The following is a 16,954-nucleotide window of genomic DNA, read 5'->3' on the forward strand; positions in this document are numbered from 1 at the left end:
GGCTGTAGAACTCTGTGATGGGGGAGGGTCCCGGAGCTCAGGCTGCAGCCTGAGCCTGAATGTCTACATTACAATTAAAGACCCCTTAGCCCAAGCCCCACGTAGAGTCTAATTGCAGTGTAGACATACCATTATTCAGAAATAAAGTGGCCTTAATTCAGTTCAGCTTGATTGACTTTCAAAGTGAATCAAGCTAAACTGAATTAAGGTCAATTTAATTCTGAATAAGAGTGCCCACACAGGGGGCTTGATGTGATTTAACTAATCCACTTTAAATTCATACTGTTAGTTAATTCAGATTAATTTTCCTGTCCATATGTAGATAAACCCTTAGAAAATTGTAGATACTCAAGTTAGCACAGCAGTTTTCCTTTACCTGGAAGCTTCTGCTCTGAATATACAGCTCTTTTACAACATGGTAAGAAAAGCAATGGAAAGAGAACTCGTGTTTTTTTTTTTTCCCCTAAACAAGTATTTATATTGCCACACACAAACCCGTCTGCACATCCTGATGTATCTTGTGGACTCCTGGACTCTTGAAATATGATCTTGGTGCTGACTTGCAGCAAAAACTCAAAACAAGGACAAGGACAAAGACAACTCCCCTGTCTGTGCGCTCATCCATGCGTGGGACTGACCTTGGCAAGGCTTACATATTTTTGGGGAGCTATAAGCACAAGGATCAGCTTACCTGGGCACTCCTCGTTGCTGCAGATCCAGATGCCACGTCGACAAATGCTAGGAAATATATTGTTGAAAAGTTAGAGTGCGTGATTTCACATCCACTGCGGCATGTCTCAAAACAGCTGAAAGCTGAGCTCCCCTTTCAGAAAAATCAAACCAGTCATGCTCCCCCATGCCCCAATACAGCTTAACATATGCATCTTCCATACACACACTCCTTCCAGCTAGCCCCTTGGGAAACACTGTAGTATTGAACTGTAATATTGTTTTTCTAAAAGGAATCATTTTGGCGAAGTTCTACGGCTTGTGTTATACAGGAGGTCAGGTGAGATGATCACAGTGGTCCCTTCTGGCCTGGAATCTATGAATCAGCATGGTTATAAAAGTACAGAACTCTTTCTCCTTTTTTTCCCCCAAGCCACCTGTTTATTTTAGCTGTAACGTGTGTTCTTCTAAAACCAAATAGTTTTAAAAAAATCCTCAGAGGGTTTCCTCTGAAACCCTGGCACGTACAGTCTTAACGATGAATAACCCTTCTTGTGTGTGAGAGGATGAGAGAGAAATAATATTTCTTTCCAGGTCTGTGGATGGGAGAATGGATTCAGTATCAGCTCCTGGAGGCAGTAGTAGTATAAGGCATAGTCAATGCACACCACTGGCTGTTGCTATCATGCTTGGTCCTATAGGGCACAACACCTGCAAGCCCCACAACTTTTTATAAGAGAATGAATTGGGATTGGCTGGCTCTCATTTGATCAGTTAGCCCATCTCTTGTACACCCTCTGGAGCGAGGTGAATTACTTAGGGTGATACAAGCAAGGCTAATGGTACAACATTCAGCAAGGGAATATTTAGGCTGAATAGCAGGAAGCATTTTCTAAGGATGAAGTCTATTAAACTGGACTAGTCTTCCAAGGGCAGGGTGATTTGGATGACGCTGTCAAACCCAGAGCTGCAGAAGGCCCTAGGGTTGGGGGGCTCCATCCCACCTGGGAGAGGTTGAGGTGCTAATGTGATGGTCACTGCTCATGCATCATTGATACATGGGCGTGGGGGGCTGAGCTGCTTCTTGCTGACTGTGGTGATATACAGAGCCTCCTGCTTTATTGCACTGTGGGTCTGCATGGGCCGCATATCAGTTTCCCTCTTTTGTTTGACTGGAAACATCTGCCCGATGTTCCCCTAACACACAGAGTTCAGGATACATTGCTCATTCCCTTCTCTCTGCTTGGGTAACAACCCCCCGCCCCTTCAGGATGGCATTCAGGGTAGAGGTGAAAGAAGAAGGTTGCACCATTGAATCTTAGGCTACAAAGCTGGAGAGGGGCAACATGATGGCTTTGCAAGAGGGAAGGGGCATGAATTTGCCTTAACTGGCCTTCTCAAAGGAAATTTTGAACTAAGTTTAAAGGGAGTTAAATAAATGTAGTAAGTCAAAACAAAACTCCACCGTCCAAAACTAGCTGGGACTGGGAGTCTGCAATTTTATGTTATTCAGGAAACAAATATTTTTCCACTGCATGAAAGACTATGACCCCTACACAATTCTACTAGATCAAATATCGCTGTGAAAATGGAGTTGATTGAGTCTTTGTGAACAGCTTGCTTCTGGGAAGAGGTTGGCTCGTCCAAATCTTAAACTGGGGCATTTGCCAATTAAAAGAAAAGGGGGGGGGGTGCACAAAACTGAAGAGCAGTACTTATCTAGAGCAGCCTGGATCATAGCAATTGCACTGCATCGTTGTATTTACCATGAGTTGCAGTCCTGGGAGATGGAAGAGCCAGGAGGATAGCGCATGCCAGAATGTATGCAGGAGCACTCAGAGCTGTCAACACAGCTACCGCCATCAAGTAGCTTCCCCACTGGATAGTTCAGGCAATGGCAAAAAAGAAAACACACATTAGATCCACTCTTGACAAGATTTCATTTGCATTCTTATCCAGGGTTACTCACAGAGCTAATTGAAAAGAGCTGGGACTGTCCAAAGAACCTCATGTGAATTGAGGAGTTTCATTCAGATGTCGCTTCTGCCTGTGAACGTGCTCAATTGTGCATTTCTGGAAGCCCCATAGACATCCCATTTAAGCCACTCTGCACAATCACTGGGGGTGGGTTCAAGCCAGAACCCTACATCCAGACATCTTTAAGGTTAGAGTAACAATGAGTCCTGTGGCACCCTAAAGACTAAGGCTTTGGCTACACTTGCATTTCTGGCAGTGCTTTGAGCGCAGCGCTGTAAAGCGCCAGCGTAGCCAAGCCAGCGCCCCCAGCCTCCCAGCTCTGTCCCCCTCACCTCCCTGAATGGGGGACAGCGACAGGAGTAGCGCTCCCAGCACTGGGGACTGACACTACTGGCGCGCTAGCGCGCGCGCGCTGCGCTGCTGCAGAGGGTGTGTTTTCACACCCTGCTGCAGCGCTGCAAATTTGTAAGTGTAGCCAAGCCCTAACATGTATTGGAGCATAAGCTTTTGTGGGTGAATACTCACTTTGTCAGATGTGCGTCTGACGAAGTGGGTATTCACCCACGAAAGCTTATGCTCTAATACATTTGTTAGTCTTTAAGGTGCCACAGGACTCATTGTTGCTTTTTACAGATCCAGACTAACACGGCCACCCCTCTGATACTTAAGGTTAGAGTGTGGGAGATGTGGAAGAGGACTGAAATCCAAGCCCAAACCTAGACCTGAATGTTCATGATCAAGGCTAGTCTGGAATTGTAATCAAAATGTAACAGGCCATGGGCCCATATGTATGGTCACCAGTGGGGGATAGATCCCAGGACCAGTGTCACAAGTCCTTACCAGAAGTACATGTATCAAAGGGTTTCAGTGGTGCGGGGTGGGGGTAGGAGTCAATAGATGGGTAAGAGCATGTAGTGACATGCTGAGGAGAGAGGAGTGGGATAGGAGCTGGAGGAGCCACCAGCAGGAAAACAGAGATCCTACATAGCGGCTGTCCAGCCAGTACGCTTTGAGCAGCTGCAGCTTTGCTGGCTGGCCAAGATGGAAGCTGCAGCTGTCTCGGCCAGCAAACAGTAGAAGAAAGCTGCGTGCCACAAACAGGCCTGTGAGAGGAACAAAAGTCAAGCTGCTGAGTCAAATCATTCCCCCCTTCACTCACGCAGGAAATCAGGAATGAGCGGATTATATCTCCAGTAACTCCTTTAAGGACTATCGTGCCCATATTACAGATGGATAAACTGAAGCACAGATAGGTTAAATGTTTTGTCGCAGGTCACACAATCAGCCAATGGAATAGCCAGGAATGGAGCAAAGGGTTCCTGGCTTTCAGAGACCCACACTCACAACTAGAAGACACCTCTTTCCTATATTTACTTCTGAGAAGTCCATCCTAGTGAGAAATTAAACTGGGATCTATGCATTTAAAAGCAGCAGGGCTCTCCAAGGAGAAAATGGAAAGTCTGTATTTTCCTGGCAAAAACAACTAAACATTAAAACTACTATGTGGTGGCCAAGTTGAACTGGCTCCTTTTTCTCTTGGAGCAGAGGCTGGACTGGAGCAGGGAGGAGAAATGCTGGTTAAAATCTCCTCAAGTTCCATCGTAAGCAGATTCCCTGCTCACTTGGTCAGATCCTTCTTGGATGTGGCATGTTATGAAACTCAGGTAAAATTCTCCATCACTAACATTGCACTGAAACAATAAGAACACATATTTGAAGTATTTCTTCCTTTTCTCTCCCTGACACTCCTTTAGTTACCTCCTTGCTTCCCTTTGCCATTCCCTCCCTCCATAGCATCTTCAACAGTGCCCTTCCCATCCTCCTCTTACAGCTCCATTCCTCTGCTCTCTCCCGTCACACTTCTCCTGAACTGAGGTGACCAGAGCAGCTACAGTAGAACCTCAGATTTACAAACACCAGAGTTACAATCTGAGCAGTTAACCAAAACACTTCATTTGGAACTGGACGTACACAATCAGGCAGCAGAGACTTAAAAAAAAATACCGTACAGCACAGTACTGTGTTAAACATAAACTACTAAAAATAAGGAGAAAGTTTTTTTTTTTAATTGACAAGTTAAGGAAACTGTTTCTATGCTTGTTTTATTTAAATTAAGATGGTTAATAGCAGCATTTTTCTTCTGCATAGTAAAGTTTCAAAGCTGTATTCAGTCAATGTTCAATTGTAAACATTTGAAAGATCAACCATAAAATTTTATTCAGAGTTAAAACCAACCTCTGTTCCCGAAGTGTTCGTAATTCTGAGGTTCTACTGTAATTGAAACAACCAGCTGTGAAGCAGGGTAGCAGCAGTACTTCCCAACTAATTAATTCCACTCTCTTGGCTATTCCTTACGCTGTCCAGATTGTGAGGGGATGGGAATGAGGTGAAATCAGTCAGCTCTGAACAGGGGCGGCTCCAGGCACCAGCACGCCAAGCGTGTGCTTGGGGCGGCAAGCCGCGGGGGGCACTCTGCTGGTCGCCGCAAGGGCAGCAGGCAGGCTGCCCGCGGAGGGTCTGCTGGTCCCGCGGCTTCGGTGGACCTCCTGCAGGCTGCTGCCGAATTCGCGGGACCGGGGACCTCCCGCAGGCAAGCCGCCGAAGGCAGCCTGCCTGCCATGCTTGGGGCGGCAAAACGCCTAGAGACGCCTCTGGCTCTGAAGCAGTTTTGCTACAGTGTTCTAGTTTCAGTTAGCTGTCTTATTAACACCGCTATGCAGGTATAGGCTATTTTGTGATGCAGAGCAGGGCAGGGGATAGAGTCAGCAGTGCCTGTTGTTCTAAAAGGAATAGTCTAATCCAAACTCTGCTTTGGAGGAACCCATCCAAGCACTATCCAGGCTGTCCTGCTTCGTGTTTATAACCAGATGTGATCAAGCATATTCAGTGCCCTGTTCTTTCAATCATCCAACTCCTGTTTCTCTACTTGCAGCCTGAACACCTCTCATCCAAAGCCATGTCTACGCTACAGAATTATGTCAACCTATGTTACACTGACATACAGCTACCGCAGTAATTAAATCGCTTTTGCATGTCCACACTGCTCCTTGTGTCGGCGGCGCGTGGCCTCACCAGGAGCACTTGCACTGATTTAACTGTCAGTGTGGGGCTTTGGGCGAAGGCTTCTGAAAGCCAGTAACAGTGGACATAAGCAACACAGTGTCTACACTGACACTGCATCGACCTAACTGTGTCAACCTAAGCTCTATGCCTCTCGCAGAGGCGGAGTTAAGTCAGCATAACGGGTGAGTTACATCGGTGGGAATGACATTTTAGTGTAGCCGCTGGCAGAGTTAGGTTGATTGAGTCGATCTAATGCTGTAGTATAGACCAGGTCCCAGAATGCTTTGATAACCCGCTGCAGCACATCATCATTTGAGTTTCGTACACAGTTGTCTTTAGAATTGTACAAGCCACTTTGCAAACAAGATGAAAAGTTTAGGAGCATTGCTGCTGCAGGCAAAGGGTGCTGAGCAGTGTTCACCCTGAGTACCAGCAAAAAGCATATACACTTGCTATTGGACACCAAGGAAGATGTGCAGATCTGAAAGGCTAATGCCTTACAAAATGAACTACACTGGGGCTTTACAGACACAATGCTTGTCCAGGGGGAGGTTGAGCAGTAGGAGTTCATAGATTCATAAGACCAGAAGACCTGTATAATATGGGCCATAGGACTTTGCCTGTTAATTAACTGGCCCATAGAGACATTCAAGTTCCCCCACCCTGCCACCTCCCCAGGCCATGGCCTGCACTGACAGAATATAAAAGAAACTGCAATATAATAGGAACAATAGTGAGGTATAAATGGCTGTAAAGACCAATTTAGAATGAAATGTCGATGGCACACACACACACACACCCCTCTAGCATTGTTGCCACTCCCCTGCTGTGAAACATGCTTTCCACATGTTAAAGCTTACTTAGTTACATGAGGTATCTGGTAAATTACTAGACAGAGTTAAACATACATCTTTGTACACACCAGTGAAGTCAGCACTATAAACATGAACTACAAGGCTATTCCCTCTTAGAGAAGCAAGTGGAGGGAGAACATGGTTTCTACAGCCAAAGATCAAGCTTTCTTCATATGGCAGTGATGGACATATTAGAGGAAGAGAGAAAAAACACATAGACCAAACTCTGCTCAGCTTAGCCATGCAAATAGCCCCATTGAATTCAATGAGATAATTTGTATGAAGAAGGCAGTATGAACAATTTGGCCCATAGATTTAAACCACTAAGGATCCTCCTGAACAAAATGTAAAATATCTCCCCTTTTTGCTTTAATAATCCCCCTCAGTAGAATCGTCTCTTCTTCTTCTTCTGAGAGTTGGATCCTCTAACCTGAAGTAATTCAGAAGAAATTTGTAGAGTTGTAGGCATCACATGGTGCAACCCCTGGCCTGGAAGGAATTCCTGCTGCACTAACTGGTGCTGATGTTCACAAAGACATTTATTTTTTTAGTTGAACTTAAATAGAAGTCCTTTCATAGAGCAAGCATACAGGCAGTATAGAAACTGACCTATTCTAGGGCACACGCAAAGAGAAGTGCTGATTTCAGGAACATTTGAAGACAGACACTGGTTTTCTTCTTCTCGTAAAATAGGTAACATCATTGCCAAATGTTTCTCTGTGTAAATAAATCAGTAAATAAATTACCAGGGCAGCTGCAGCCATCAGCACATTGTCCTTGACAAACTTCATTGATATTCAGACTCTGGCAGGTTTTGACACAAGGAGATACACACTCCTTATACTCCATGCCAACTGGACATCTTGGCCCTGAAACAATTAAACAAAATTAGAAATACATATCCCTTAATAACTGTTAATCTCTTTAATTATCATAGAACAAACGACCAGGGTCAGAGATGAGGTCAGATCCTCTCTGATCAATGATTTCATTTTCGGGAACAAAATATTTAATAGATGTTAATTTTGTTGCTTAATTTGACAGTTGCATCTGCCACTCTGTTCTATACAAGAACAAGACCTCTGTGAAAGCTTGAAAGCTTATATATTTCATCAACAGACGTTTGTCCAGTAAAGATATTACCTCACCCGCCTTGCCACTTTGTTCTATAGACATGTTTAAGGTTAAAAAAAAAAGTTTTTTCACAAATCACATATCATCCATGGAAAGAAAGCAAATTACGTGACAATAATTCTGAGTGGAATCTGTGTGATCCAATACTGAGAAAAGCCCTGCAAGGATATCTAGCTGCTTCCAATACAGAAATGGATTATTTACCTCCTAAAGACCCTCACATTTGTAAAGCTCATTCACTTTGTCACACTGCTGTCTTGTATTGTCAGGGAGAAGTGAATCAGGTGTGGGACCTAGAAATCCCAAAATATATCCTGGAGCTGGCCCAGCCTTAACATGCATGGGTTCATCCTCAGCTTCTTTTTATGAACTATCATCAAATTTCCAGTTAATTCTATTTCCCAATGACATTACTCATGGGACACACATAGCATGGCAGAGACAAATTAACCCAGAATGCTTGTATCAAAGGACCCTCTGGTGACAACCACATGGACTGATTTGCACTGACAACACTACACCACGCAAGCAGAGTTTCTTTGCTGGGCAAGATGCTTCCGTAAAAGCTAACACAAAAGAAAGCAATGTCCTCACATTAGGATTAGGGCACAGAGTAGTCTCTTTCCCAGGGGACCATATGCCACACAGGCCTCATGTCTCTAGGAAGCAGCATAAGGTCCTTACCAGCAGAAGAAAAATATATCTAAGCTTGTCGTGACAGATATGACAATTTCCTTCAATATCCTGGACATTGTGGAATTAAGATAAAATTTACTGAGGTTATGTTTACACTGTGCACCTTATAGCAGCATAGCTGTGCCACTACAGCCATGCCACCATGTAAGGAGTGAGCTCTCCCGCCAACAAAATAAATCTGCCCCCAACAGGAGGCGGTAGCTTTGTGGTCAGGAGAGCATCTCCCATCGACAAAGCGCTGTTCACACCAGCACTTTTCGTCAGTAAAACTTCTGTCAGCCAGGTGTGTGTTTTTTTCACACCCCTGACCGACAAAAGTTTTACCAATGAAAGTGCAGCATAGACAAAGCATGGGTTAAATTTAATGCCTTTGGGGTCCATTGTGTTAAAAATGCAATTGTGTATTTGTTATTGAGAATTGTTTGTAATTTCTCTATGAGACTGACTAATGCAATTTCTGGGAAGGATTAGAAATGTCAAAGGACTTTTAGGACAATACATGTGATGTGGATTTCCTTGGAAATACTGGGTGTGACTAGACTGCAAATGACTCATGGGGGAGGGGGTGATGTCCATCCTTTTGAAGCTGTGCCTTTTGAAGCTGTGCCATTGTCCACTAATTACCTGCTCCTGGAAACTCCAGATCAAAGACCCCTAAAGGGTACGCTAAAACTTTTCATGAGTGTGCTAGTTCTGAGCTGAGGCTGTTATGAACTTGTGATCAAGAAGAGACTCCTTGGTGGGCTTTGAAGGACTAATCACCTGCCTCAGCCCTTGTTCGAGTTGAGGTGATCTCTGCTAAGCTTATTAGCATGTGTAGTTCTTTTATTGGTTTTAATATGTTTTCTCAGCAGTGCTTTTACCGTAAGAATAAAATGTGCTTGCATAGAAAGAACTGCTTGGTAAATCATAACTGTGGCCAGCTACACTGTTACTAGTCTCTGAAGAGCAAGCAAGCAGGCCTGCTTAGGCAGACTGACTGCTGGTGAATTCATAGTATAATCAGGGAGCTGTTCAGTCTCGGTCAGAAAGGAGAGAGATGGAGGTCTCCACCCAACAGACGTGACAGCTGGGGAGCAGGAAACTAGAGTGGGTGTCCTTGCTGGGCCAGAGATGGCAAGTACAGGTGCAGTGGCCTAAACTATGACACTTATCTCCTCTCCCAAAGAGTAAACAAGGAAAAACAAATGCTGTTGATCTGTGGGTTTGACTAAAACCACAAATGAAAATAAACCACCCTTCCCAACAGGATGGAGAATGATTCTGGCCCTCCCCACTGGCAAACCAGGGGCTTGATTTTCCCTGCCTCACACCTTGTGTAGTTATTTCTGTCAGCGTAAGGAGAGTGTAATGTGGATGTAACACACCACCAGATCAGAAAGGTAGCATCGTACACACACTTTGTACTAGTGTTAAAAACTACACAAAGTGCAGGGCAACGGAGAGACTCATACCCCAAAGAAGTAAGATTGCCCCATTTATTAGCCCATCTCTCCTGACTGGCAGCTCAAACAGATGTTCTGGAAGAGGGCATGTTCTCATCTCTTCCTCCCACTCTCTGCCCTCACAGACTTTTAGATGCTTCTTTGACCTGCTGGGTATTGGGTATGAACACCCTGTCACCTGTCCCTAATGAATGTGTACTTCCCTGGCCAAAATAGGGTGATCATGTCTTGAGTCACATATTATCTGGAAGTTTATTGGCAGAGTTGGAAATCAAGCCACCTCATCCTAAAGCTCATGGCTGGCAGCACTCTACTGATAATGGAGCCACATCATGGATAGACACTCCCGTAGAGTAGATTCAAGCTAGTAAAGAATGAGGCAACAAAATAATCTTGCTAGATAAACCAGGAGAGGAGTAAAAGCTTTTTCTGACAGACCCTCTCAACTGCAATGTATAGATCTGTGGGTTAAGCAATAATAGCCTTACGGGAAGCTTTGGAATCGTAATGATATAAACTTACTACATGAGCTGTCGTTAGGCCAGCCATCCACAATCACTCCTTGCTGAGCGCAGCTCCTGGCATACTCAAGGAAAGTTGGACAGTGACAGTGCATGTCCTGAGCACAGGTGCACAAGTCTTCTTCACAGAGACCAATGAATAGCTCTGGATCAACTCGATGGTGGCATTTGGAGAATACTGAAGATGTCCTTAGCAGCTGGCACCTTTCCATGATGCCCTGTGTAATTAGAACAAGTGAGAGGGAAAAATCAAAATATTGTTACAAACTGTTTAGATCAGTGTTCCTCAACCAGTGGGTCATGATTTGAGGGGGGATGGTATGAAAGACAATCTGGGGGATTGTGGGGCTTTGAAAAATTTAATATAATCTAAAGCAAAAGAAATGTCACTCCTCCACCCCACACACACCGTTACCCTTCAAGGTCAATTATTAGAGTTGTAGTGTCATAAATTTTAGAGCCAGACGGGACCACCAGATCATCTAGTCTCACCTGCTGTACATCACAGGCCAATAAGCACCACCCAGCCACCTCCACACTAAACCCAACAACCAGAATTATATCAAATTATTACTATTATGTGGCACAGGCAGAGAACAGAAAGGACCGGTGTGCGTCAATGTACCTATGTTAACCTCTTGACACACACACATACACAAATAAATTATATCAATGACAACAATAAAGTCTAATATTATATTGCCCAATTCTAATATTTTTATCTAGACCCTGTTTTTTCACTGCAGGATTAGAAGACCAGTAAGTGTCACAGAAGTCATGGGAGTTACTCTGACCGTTGAATTTCCATACCAACATTTGACATAATGGCTGTGAGCTAACTGCTTTTATATATAAGTACAATATAGGTATATGCCGGGAAGCAATAAATAAATAGTTAATCTGAGTCTGACCTAGTTAAATGTTTAGCTGCTGGTGGTAGGAGAGAGATAATTTGAACTTTCCAAGATGTTCCAAGGACTTTGTTTGACAAATTATAGCTGATTTTTCCTTCTTTTGATGAATCTTGTCAATGTATCAATACAGTTGATTACTGATAATTAAATTTCAAAATATAAACAATTATAAACTGGTTAAAAGATAGGAAACAAAGGGTAGGAATAAATGGTCAGTTTTCAGAATGGACAGAGGTAAATAGTGGTGCCCTCAGAGGTCTGTACTGGGCCCAGTTCTATTCAGCATATTCATAAATGAAATGGAAAAAGGGGTAAACAGTGAAGTGCAAAATTTGCAGATGATACAAAACTACTCAAGATAGTTAAGTCCCAGGAAGACTGCGAAGAGCTACAAAAGGATCTCTCAAAACTGGGAGACTGGGGAATAAAATGGCAGATGAAATTCAGTGTTGGTAAATGCAAAGTAATGCACACTGGAAAACATAATCCCAACTATACATATAAAATGGTGGGGTCTAAATTAGCTGCGACGACTCAAGAAAGAGATCTTGGAGTCACTGTGGATGGTTGTCTGAAGACATCCATACAGTATGCAGCGGCAGTCAAAAAAGCAAACAGGATGTTAGGAATTATTAAGAAAGGGATAGATAATAAGACAGAAAATATCATATTGCCTCTATATAAACCCATGGTACTCCCACATCTTGAACACTGAGTTCAGATGTGATCACCCCATCTCAAAGAAGATATACTGGAATTGGAAAAGGTTCAGAAAAGGGCAACAAAAATGATTAGGTGTATGGAACGGCTGCCAGATGAGGGGAGATTAATAAAATTGGGACTTTTCAGCTTGGAAAAGAGACAACTGAGGTGGGATATGACAGAGGTCTATAAAATCATGACTGGTGTGGAGAAAGTAAACAAGGAAGTGTTATTTACTCCTTCTCAGAACATAAGAACTAGGGGTCACCAAATGAAATTAATAGGCAGCAGGTTTAAAATAAACAAAAGGAAGCATTTTTTCACACAATGCACAGTCAGCCAGTGGAACTCTTTGCCAGAGGATGGCCAAGACTATAACAGAATTCAAAAAGAACTAGTTAAATTCATGGAATCATAGATTATTAGGGTTGGAAGGGACCTCAAGAGATCATCTAGTCCAACCCCCTGCTCAAAGCAGGACCAATCACCAAATGGCCTCCTCCAGGATTGAACTCACAACCCTGGGTTTAGCAGGCCAATGTTCAAACCACTGAGCTATCCCTCCCTCCTGATGGAGAATAGCTCCACGAAGGACTATTAGCCAGGATGTGCAGGGATAGTGTCCCTAGTCTCTGTTTGCCAGACGCTGGGAAGGGCGACAGGGTATCAATCACTTGATGATTGCCTGTTCTGTTCATTCCCTCTGGGGCACCAGGCATTGGCTACTGTCGGAAGACAAGAAACTGGGCTAGATGAACCTTTGGTCTGACCCAGGATGGTCATTCTTATGTTCTTATTATTAAGCATAGAATTTGCCGCATCCAGCAGAAAAGTAATACAGATGTGGGAGCGAATGATTCCCAAAAGCCCCATTTTCTGAATCACTGTGAGTTTGTAACTAATCTTTGGCCACTTAGGAACACTCACTTGTAACTATGCTGCACACCATTATCCCTTAGATGTCCAGAATGATAGCAGGATAAGAAAATAATTCCTCTAGCTCCAAAGGCCTTTCCCACTACTATTGGAGCTAAAGGAGAATATCAGTTAGGTGTTGCACCAGAGGGTCTGTTTTACACGGGCACAAGCTGCTCTTTGTGAATGGAGACATGTGCCTGCATGGAGAAACTTGCAGGACTGAGGTGGTTACACTGTGCTGCACAAGTAGCGAGCACCGGGGATTGACAAGCATTCCTTTTTCTGCTAATTAGTACTTGCTTTTCTCTATCAGGAGGGACATTATTCAGCCTAATATTCATGCTGAAGCTGTTCTGATTCCATTCAGTAAAGGGCAGTAATTAGAACTGGCAGTGTAGCAGCTAGATGCCAAGTATCAGAGCTGGAGTCAGGAACCAGGAGCAGGGTAGGAGCAAGAGTGATCGATCAACAGCTGCTAGGCAGAAGCACTGAGCAACTGCTGCTACTGAGTTTAAAAGCAGGCCGGCTGGCTCCCTTCAGCCAATCAGGCAGTTCTACACAATGCAGCTGAGCTCATTAATCTGCCTGGAGGTTGGGCTTGACTAATCCTCAAACTCAGCTGAAGGCGCTCAATCCTGGCAGACAGACACCAACAATTCCCAATGGCGGTAACTTGTGAGATTTCAGAATTTGTTTTCATGCCCGGCTGGAACAAAACTAAAACCTTTCAGAGGTTTTCACAAAAACTGGTGTGTCCAAGACCCAGGTTCCAGTCTCTGCTCAGCCTGATTCAGAGTAGAGTTTTTCCTCCCAAATCGTTCTCAGTCAGGCAGAGTAGGGGCTTAAATCTGTCCTCTCACAACAGTGCTATAGTCACCCAGCCATAGAAAATCTCTTCACTCTCTTTTCAATCTTCCTGACAAAAGTTTAATGGAAACTGATATGTCCTCACAAAACATTTCAGCTTCCCAAAACAGCATATTTTGCCAAAATGAAATTTTAGAACATTTTCACTGACCATCTCCAGCAGTTCACTATTATTTAATCATTATCCTAACCTCAGTTTAATATAATATAAATTCTTTTCTTTTTGAATGTAGTTCAGTGTAAAGATGTAAGGAGTTGATAGTATTATTCCATGAGAAATTTAAAAGGCCACTGATTTAATGTATGGTAAATTACTCGTGATTGGAGATGGGATCAAGCCATAACATTCTGACCTGGATTTTGAATCCCCTCCTCCAGTTTCAGAAAGATTCAGTTGCCGCGGTATAGTTCAGCTAGCTGCAAAATTTAGGTCTGGACCCCACCTTGGATTCTAAACAACCCTCGAGACTGGAAAAGTTTGGATCCCAGAATTTTAACCAAGTTACATTTCTATGATCTGTTGCTACAGGGTATTGCTGTAGGCTTGTGGAGTTTAAGCCTTAATGGAAAAGAATCTCTGCAAATGTTTAACAGGACATTGCCAATTTGCAAAAAGATCAGTTTTTTTATTTTGTACATTTGACAGCACTCCATGTATAGTCAGTTTCACTGTTTTCCACTCTATCATTAATTCGTTTCAGACATATTTTTAAAAGGAGGCCGCTGATTCTGGGTGATTAGTGTGAGATGCCACAGACCTGATTTTCAGAAACACTGAAATGAGCCACAAAACTTCACCTGGAGTTTTGGGTGCTCAGCACCTCTGAAAAATCAGGTCCAAGGCATCTCACTTTGGAGACCCAAATCAATGCCACTTGAAAATTCTGGCATTAATCAGTTCCCCCTGATGTTTTTATGGGCTCTTTCACATAGCAACAGGGGAGAAAATAAAAATATAGGAAACTGTGATTGTAAACCCACAAAAAATTACAGGGATATTTAGGAACAAATGTAGGACCTGATGCTACTTTGTTTATTTTTAGGTTTTTTAAATCTGATTTCAAGTTGGCAGTGTCATTTAAATGTGATTGGTGGCACCATGGCATGGATGATTCTTTGTGATCACAACTTGCTGACTTCTCTTTTCCCCTAATCCCACTGCACAAAATCATCAGTGGAACTTTATACCTTCTTCTGATTTGTTTTCACTGCATTTCTGTTGCTCTCTGAATTGCATAACAAAGACAAATGCCATTAAATAGATATTACTAAAAAAATAATCTTTAAGGCAGAGTAAAACATTTTAACATGAAAACAATGAACTCTATTTCCTTTATGTTTGAAATCTATTGTGCATAGAAAAAGACAATATGTTCTATATATCATCTGGAAGGGATTTGCTTTGGGGTGGGTCTAATGTTTCTGGACTTTCATTTTATTTGGTTTTCTCATGGCTTCCTTATCAAATAAAGAAAGTTAAAGACGTCTGGCTGATTATAAGCTCTCTGAAGCAGATACCTATCTTTCTGTGTTATGTTAGGTGCCTTCTACACCTTTGGGTGTGGTATAAATAATACACAACTTGCCACACTGACTCAGACAAGCTTTCTCCCACACTCTGCAGGAGCTTGTGTGAGACACCAGGGTAAGAGAGATACAGGGCCACTGTAACTCCATGACTTGGCGGGATTTATACCATTGTAAATTAGAGGAAAATCAAGCCCACAAGCTATGCACCTCTCCATTTGCCTTCCAAGGTCTTGAGATAAACAAGATTCACGTCAGCACTGGCTCTCTTTGTTGTAGACAGAGAATACTCATCCTTATGCATCTTACCTTGTTCCCATTGAAGTCAATGGCAAAATTATCTGGTTACCAGGACTTTATTTATAGCTATAATATTCGAAGAATAGACAAGGACACCATGGAAGATAGCCTCCAACTACTATTTCTAAGGGAAGGTAAAATCTTGAAAGTGAGGATCACATTTAAGAATGTATAAAACCCTTTTACCACTCTAAAAAGCAGAGATCTCTTCCTGCAAGAGCATTGCTGCAAACATTGTTCTTCGATCCATCTGTATTACAAATATAGCTGTGTTGGGGGCACTCCATTATAAAACAGTTTGGTTTTGTCTGTGAACATAGAACTAAACTGTTGTAACTATGTGATGGGAACTGTGACACAACTCTTAAGATAAAGGACCCAAACTGAGCACGGGTGTAAAAGTGGATATAACTTCTTACTGGCTTACATTAAGGCTGAATTTCACACTAGAGTTACAGCTCCTTAAAGAAAAAAAAAAAAAAGCTCTATGATCCAGCTGAGGCACAACCTTGTTCTAACTGTGTACCTCCTGGTTGTGTAACTGCAGGCAGGACCTTCGTGAGCCAGGCATAAGACAACTATTATGATCATAATGTTTAGTACAGAAGTGCCTAAAGACCAAATAAGAATGGGGCCCCATCGTGCTAGGCACCGCATAAACACAGAGTAGTAGTGTCAAAATCTAATCCCTTGTACAACTTCCCAACCTCACGTCCAAGGATCAGTCTTTCCCATATCTTGTCTCCTACAATGTTCCACTCTTCCAGCAATGCCATCCTTAGTTCCCCATTCAGTTCCTTCTCCCAATAACCCCTCCTTACACCTTCCATCCATGGGATGACCCCCTTACCCAGGTTGCCAACCCATCATTCCCTCTTCATTTAATCCTTCCTAAAGTCCCACTCTTTCCTCAATGCCCACAAGCAGTGAGCTCTTAACCACAAATAAAATATTCACTTTTGTTAACTCCCTCTCTGGATTTCCCAGCATGTCCTGTCTTCCACATGTCTGGTTTTTTTAACAGTGAGCTCTAGGAGGCAGGAACTATTTGTGTTCCGTACAGTACAGTGTGGAGCTTATTGTTCATACTATGAACAATAATAATTACAATTTTCTCCTGTGATGGTCTGTCTATTAGGGCTGGTTGGGAATTTTCTCTCTAAATTAATTTTTGACAGACAGAAAATTTCCACAAAATTAAATTTTCGGCGGGACAGAAATACTGCTGATTCCTGTAACCAGGCTAAAACCCAGTCTGTATGAACCAAGTCATTAACATGGTTACAGAACACAGTTAAACACAATTAGCCAAATGTACACACACTACAAACTGCAAGCAGTACAGGGGCAAGCCTTGTCCCTTTCCA

The 16,954-nt window shown here is 43.0% G+C and overlaps 1 protein-coding gene across 2 annotated transcripts in view; it reads right to left on the reverse strand.

The window, feature by feature from the left end:
* The window catches only part of VWF (von Willebrand factor), a 232,140-nt gene that overhangs the window by 185,074 nt on the left and 30,112 nt on the right, over nt 1-16,954 (reverse strand). For both annotated transcript variants that reach the window (XM_039539548.1, XM_039539538.1), the window contains 4 exons: nt 10,361-10,577; nt 7,310-7,432; nt 2,436-2,547; nt 692-738 (listed from right to left, as the gene is read on the reverse strand). In XM_039539548.1, the coding sequence (XP_039395482.1) occupies nt 692-738; nt 2,436-2,547; nt 7,310-7,432; nt 10,361-10,577 (499 nt within the window). The remainder of the gene's footprint in view (nt 1-691; nt 739-2,435; nt 2,548-7,309; nt 7,433-10,360; nt 10,578-16,954) is intronic.

Source organism: Mauremys reevesii, linkage group 1 (assembly GCF_016161935.1).
Source record: "Mauremys reevesii isolate NIE-2019 linkage group 1, ASM1616193v1, whole genome shotgun sequence".
NCBI lineage: Eukaryota > Metazoa > Chordata > Testudines > Geoemydidae > Mauremys > Mauremys reevesii.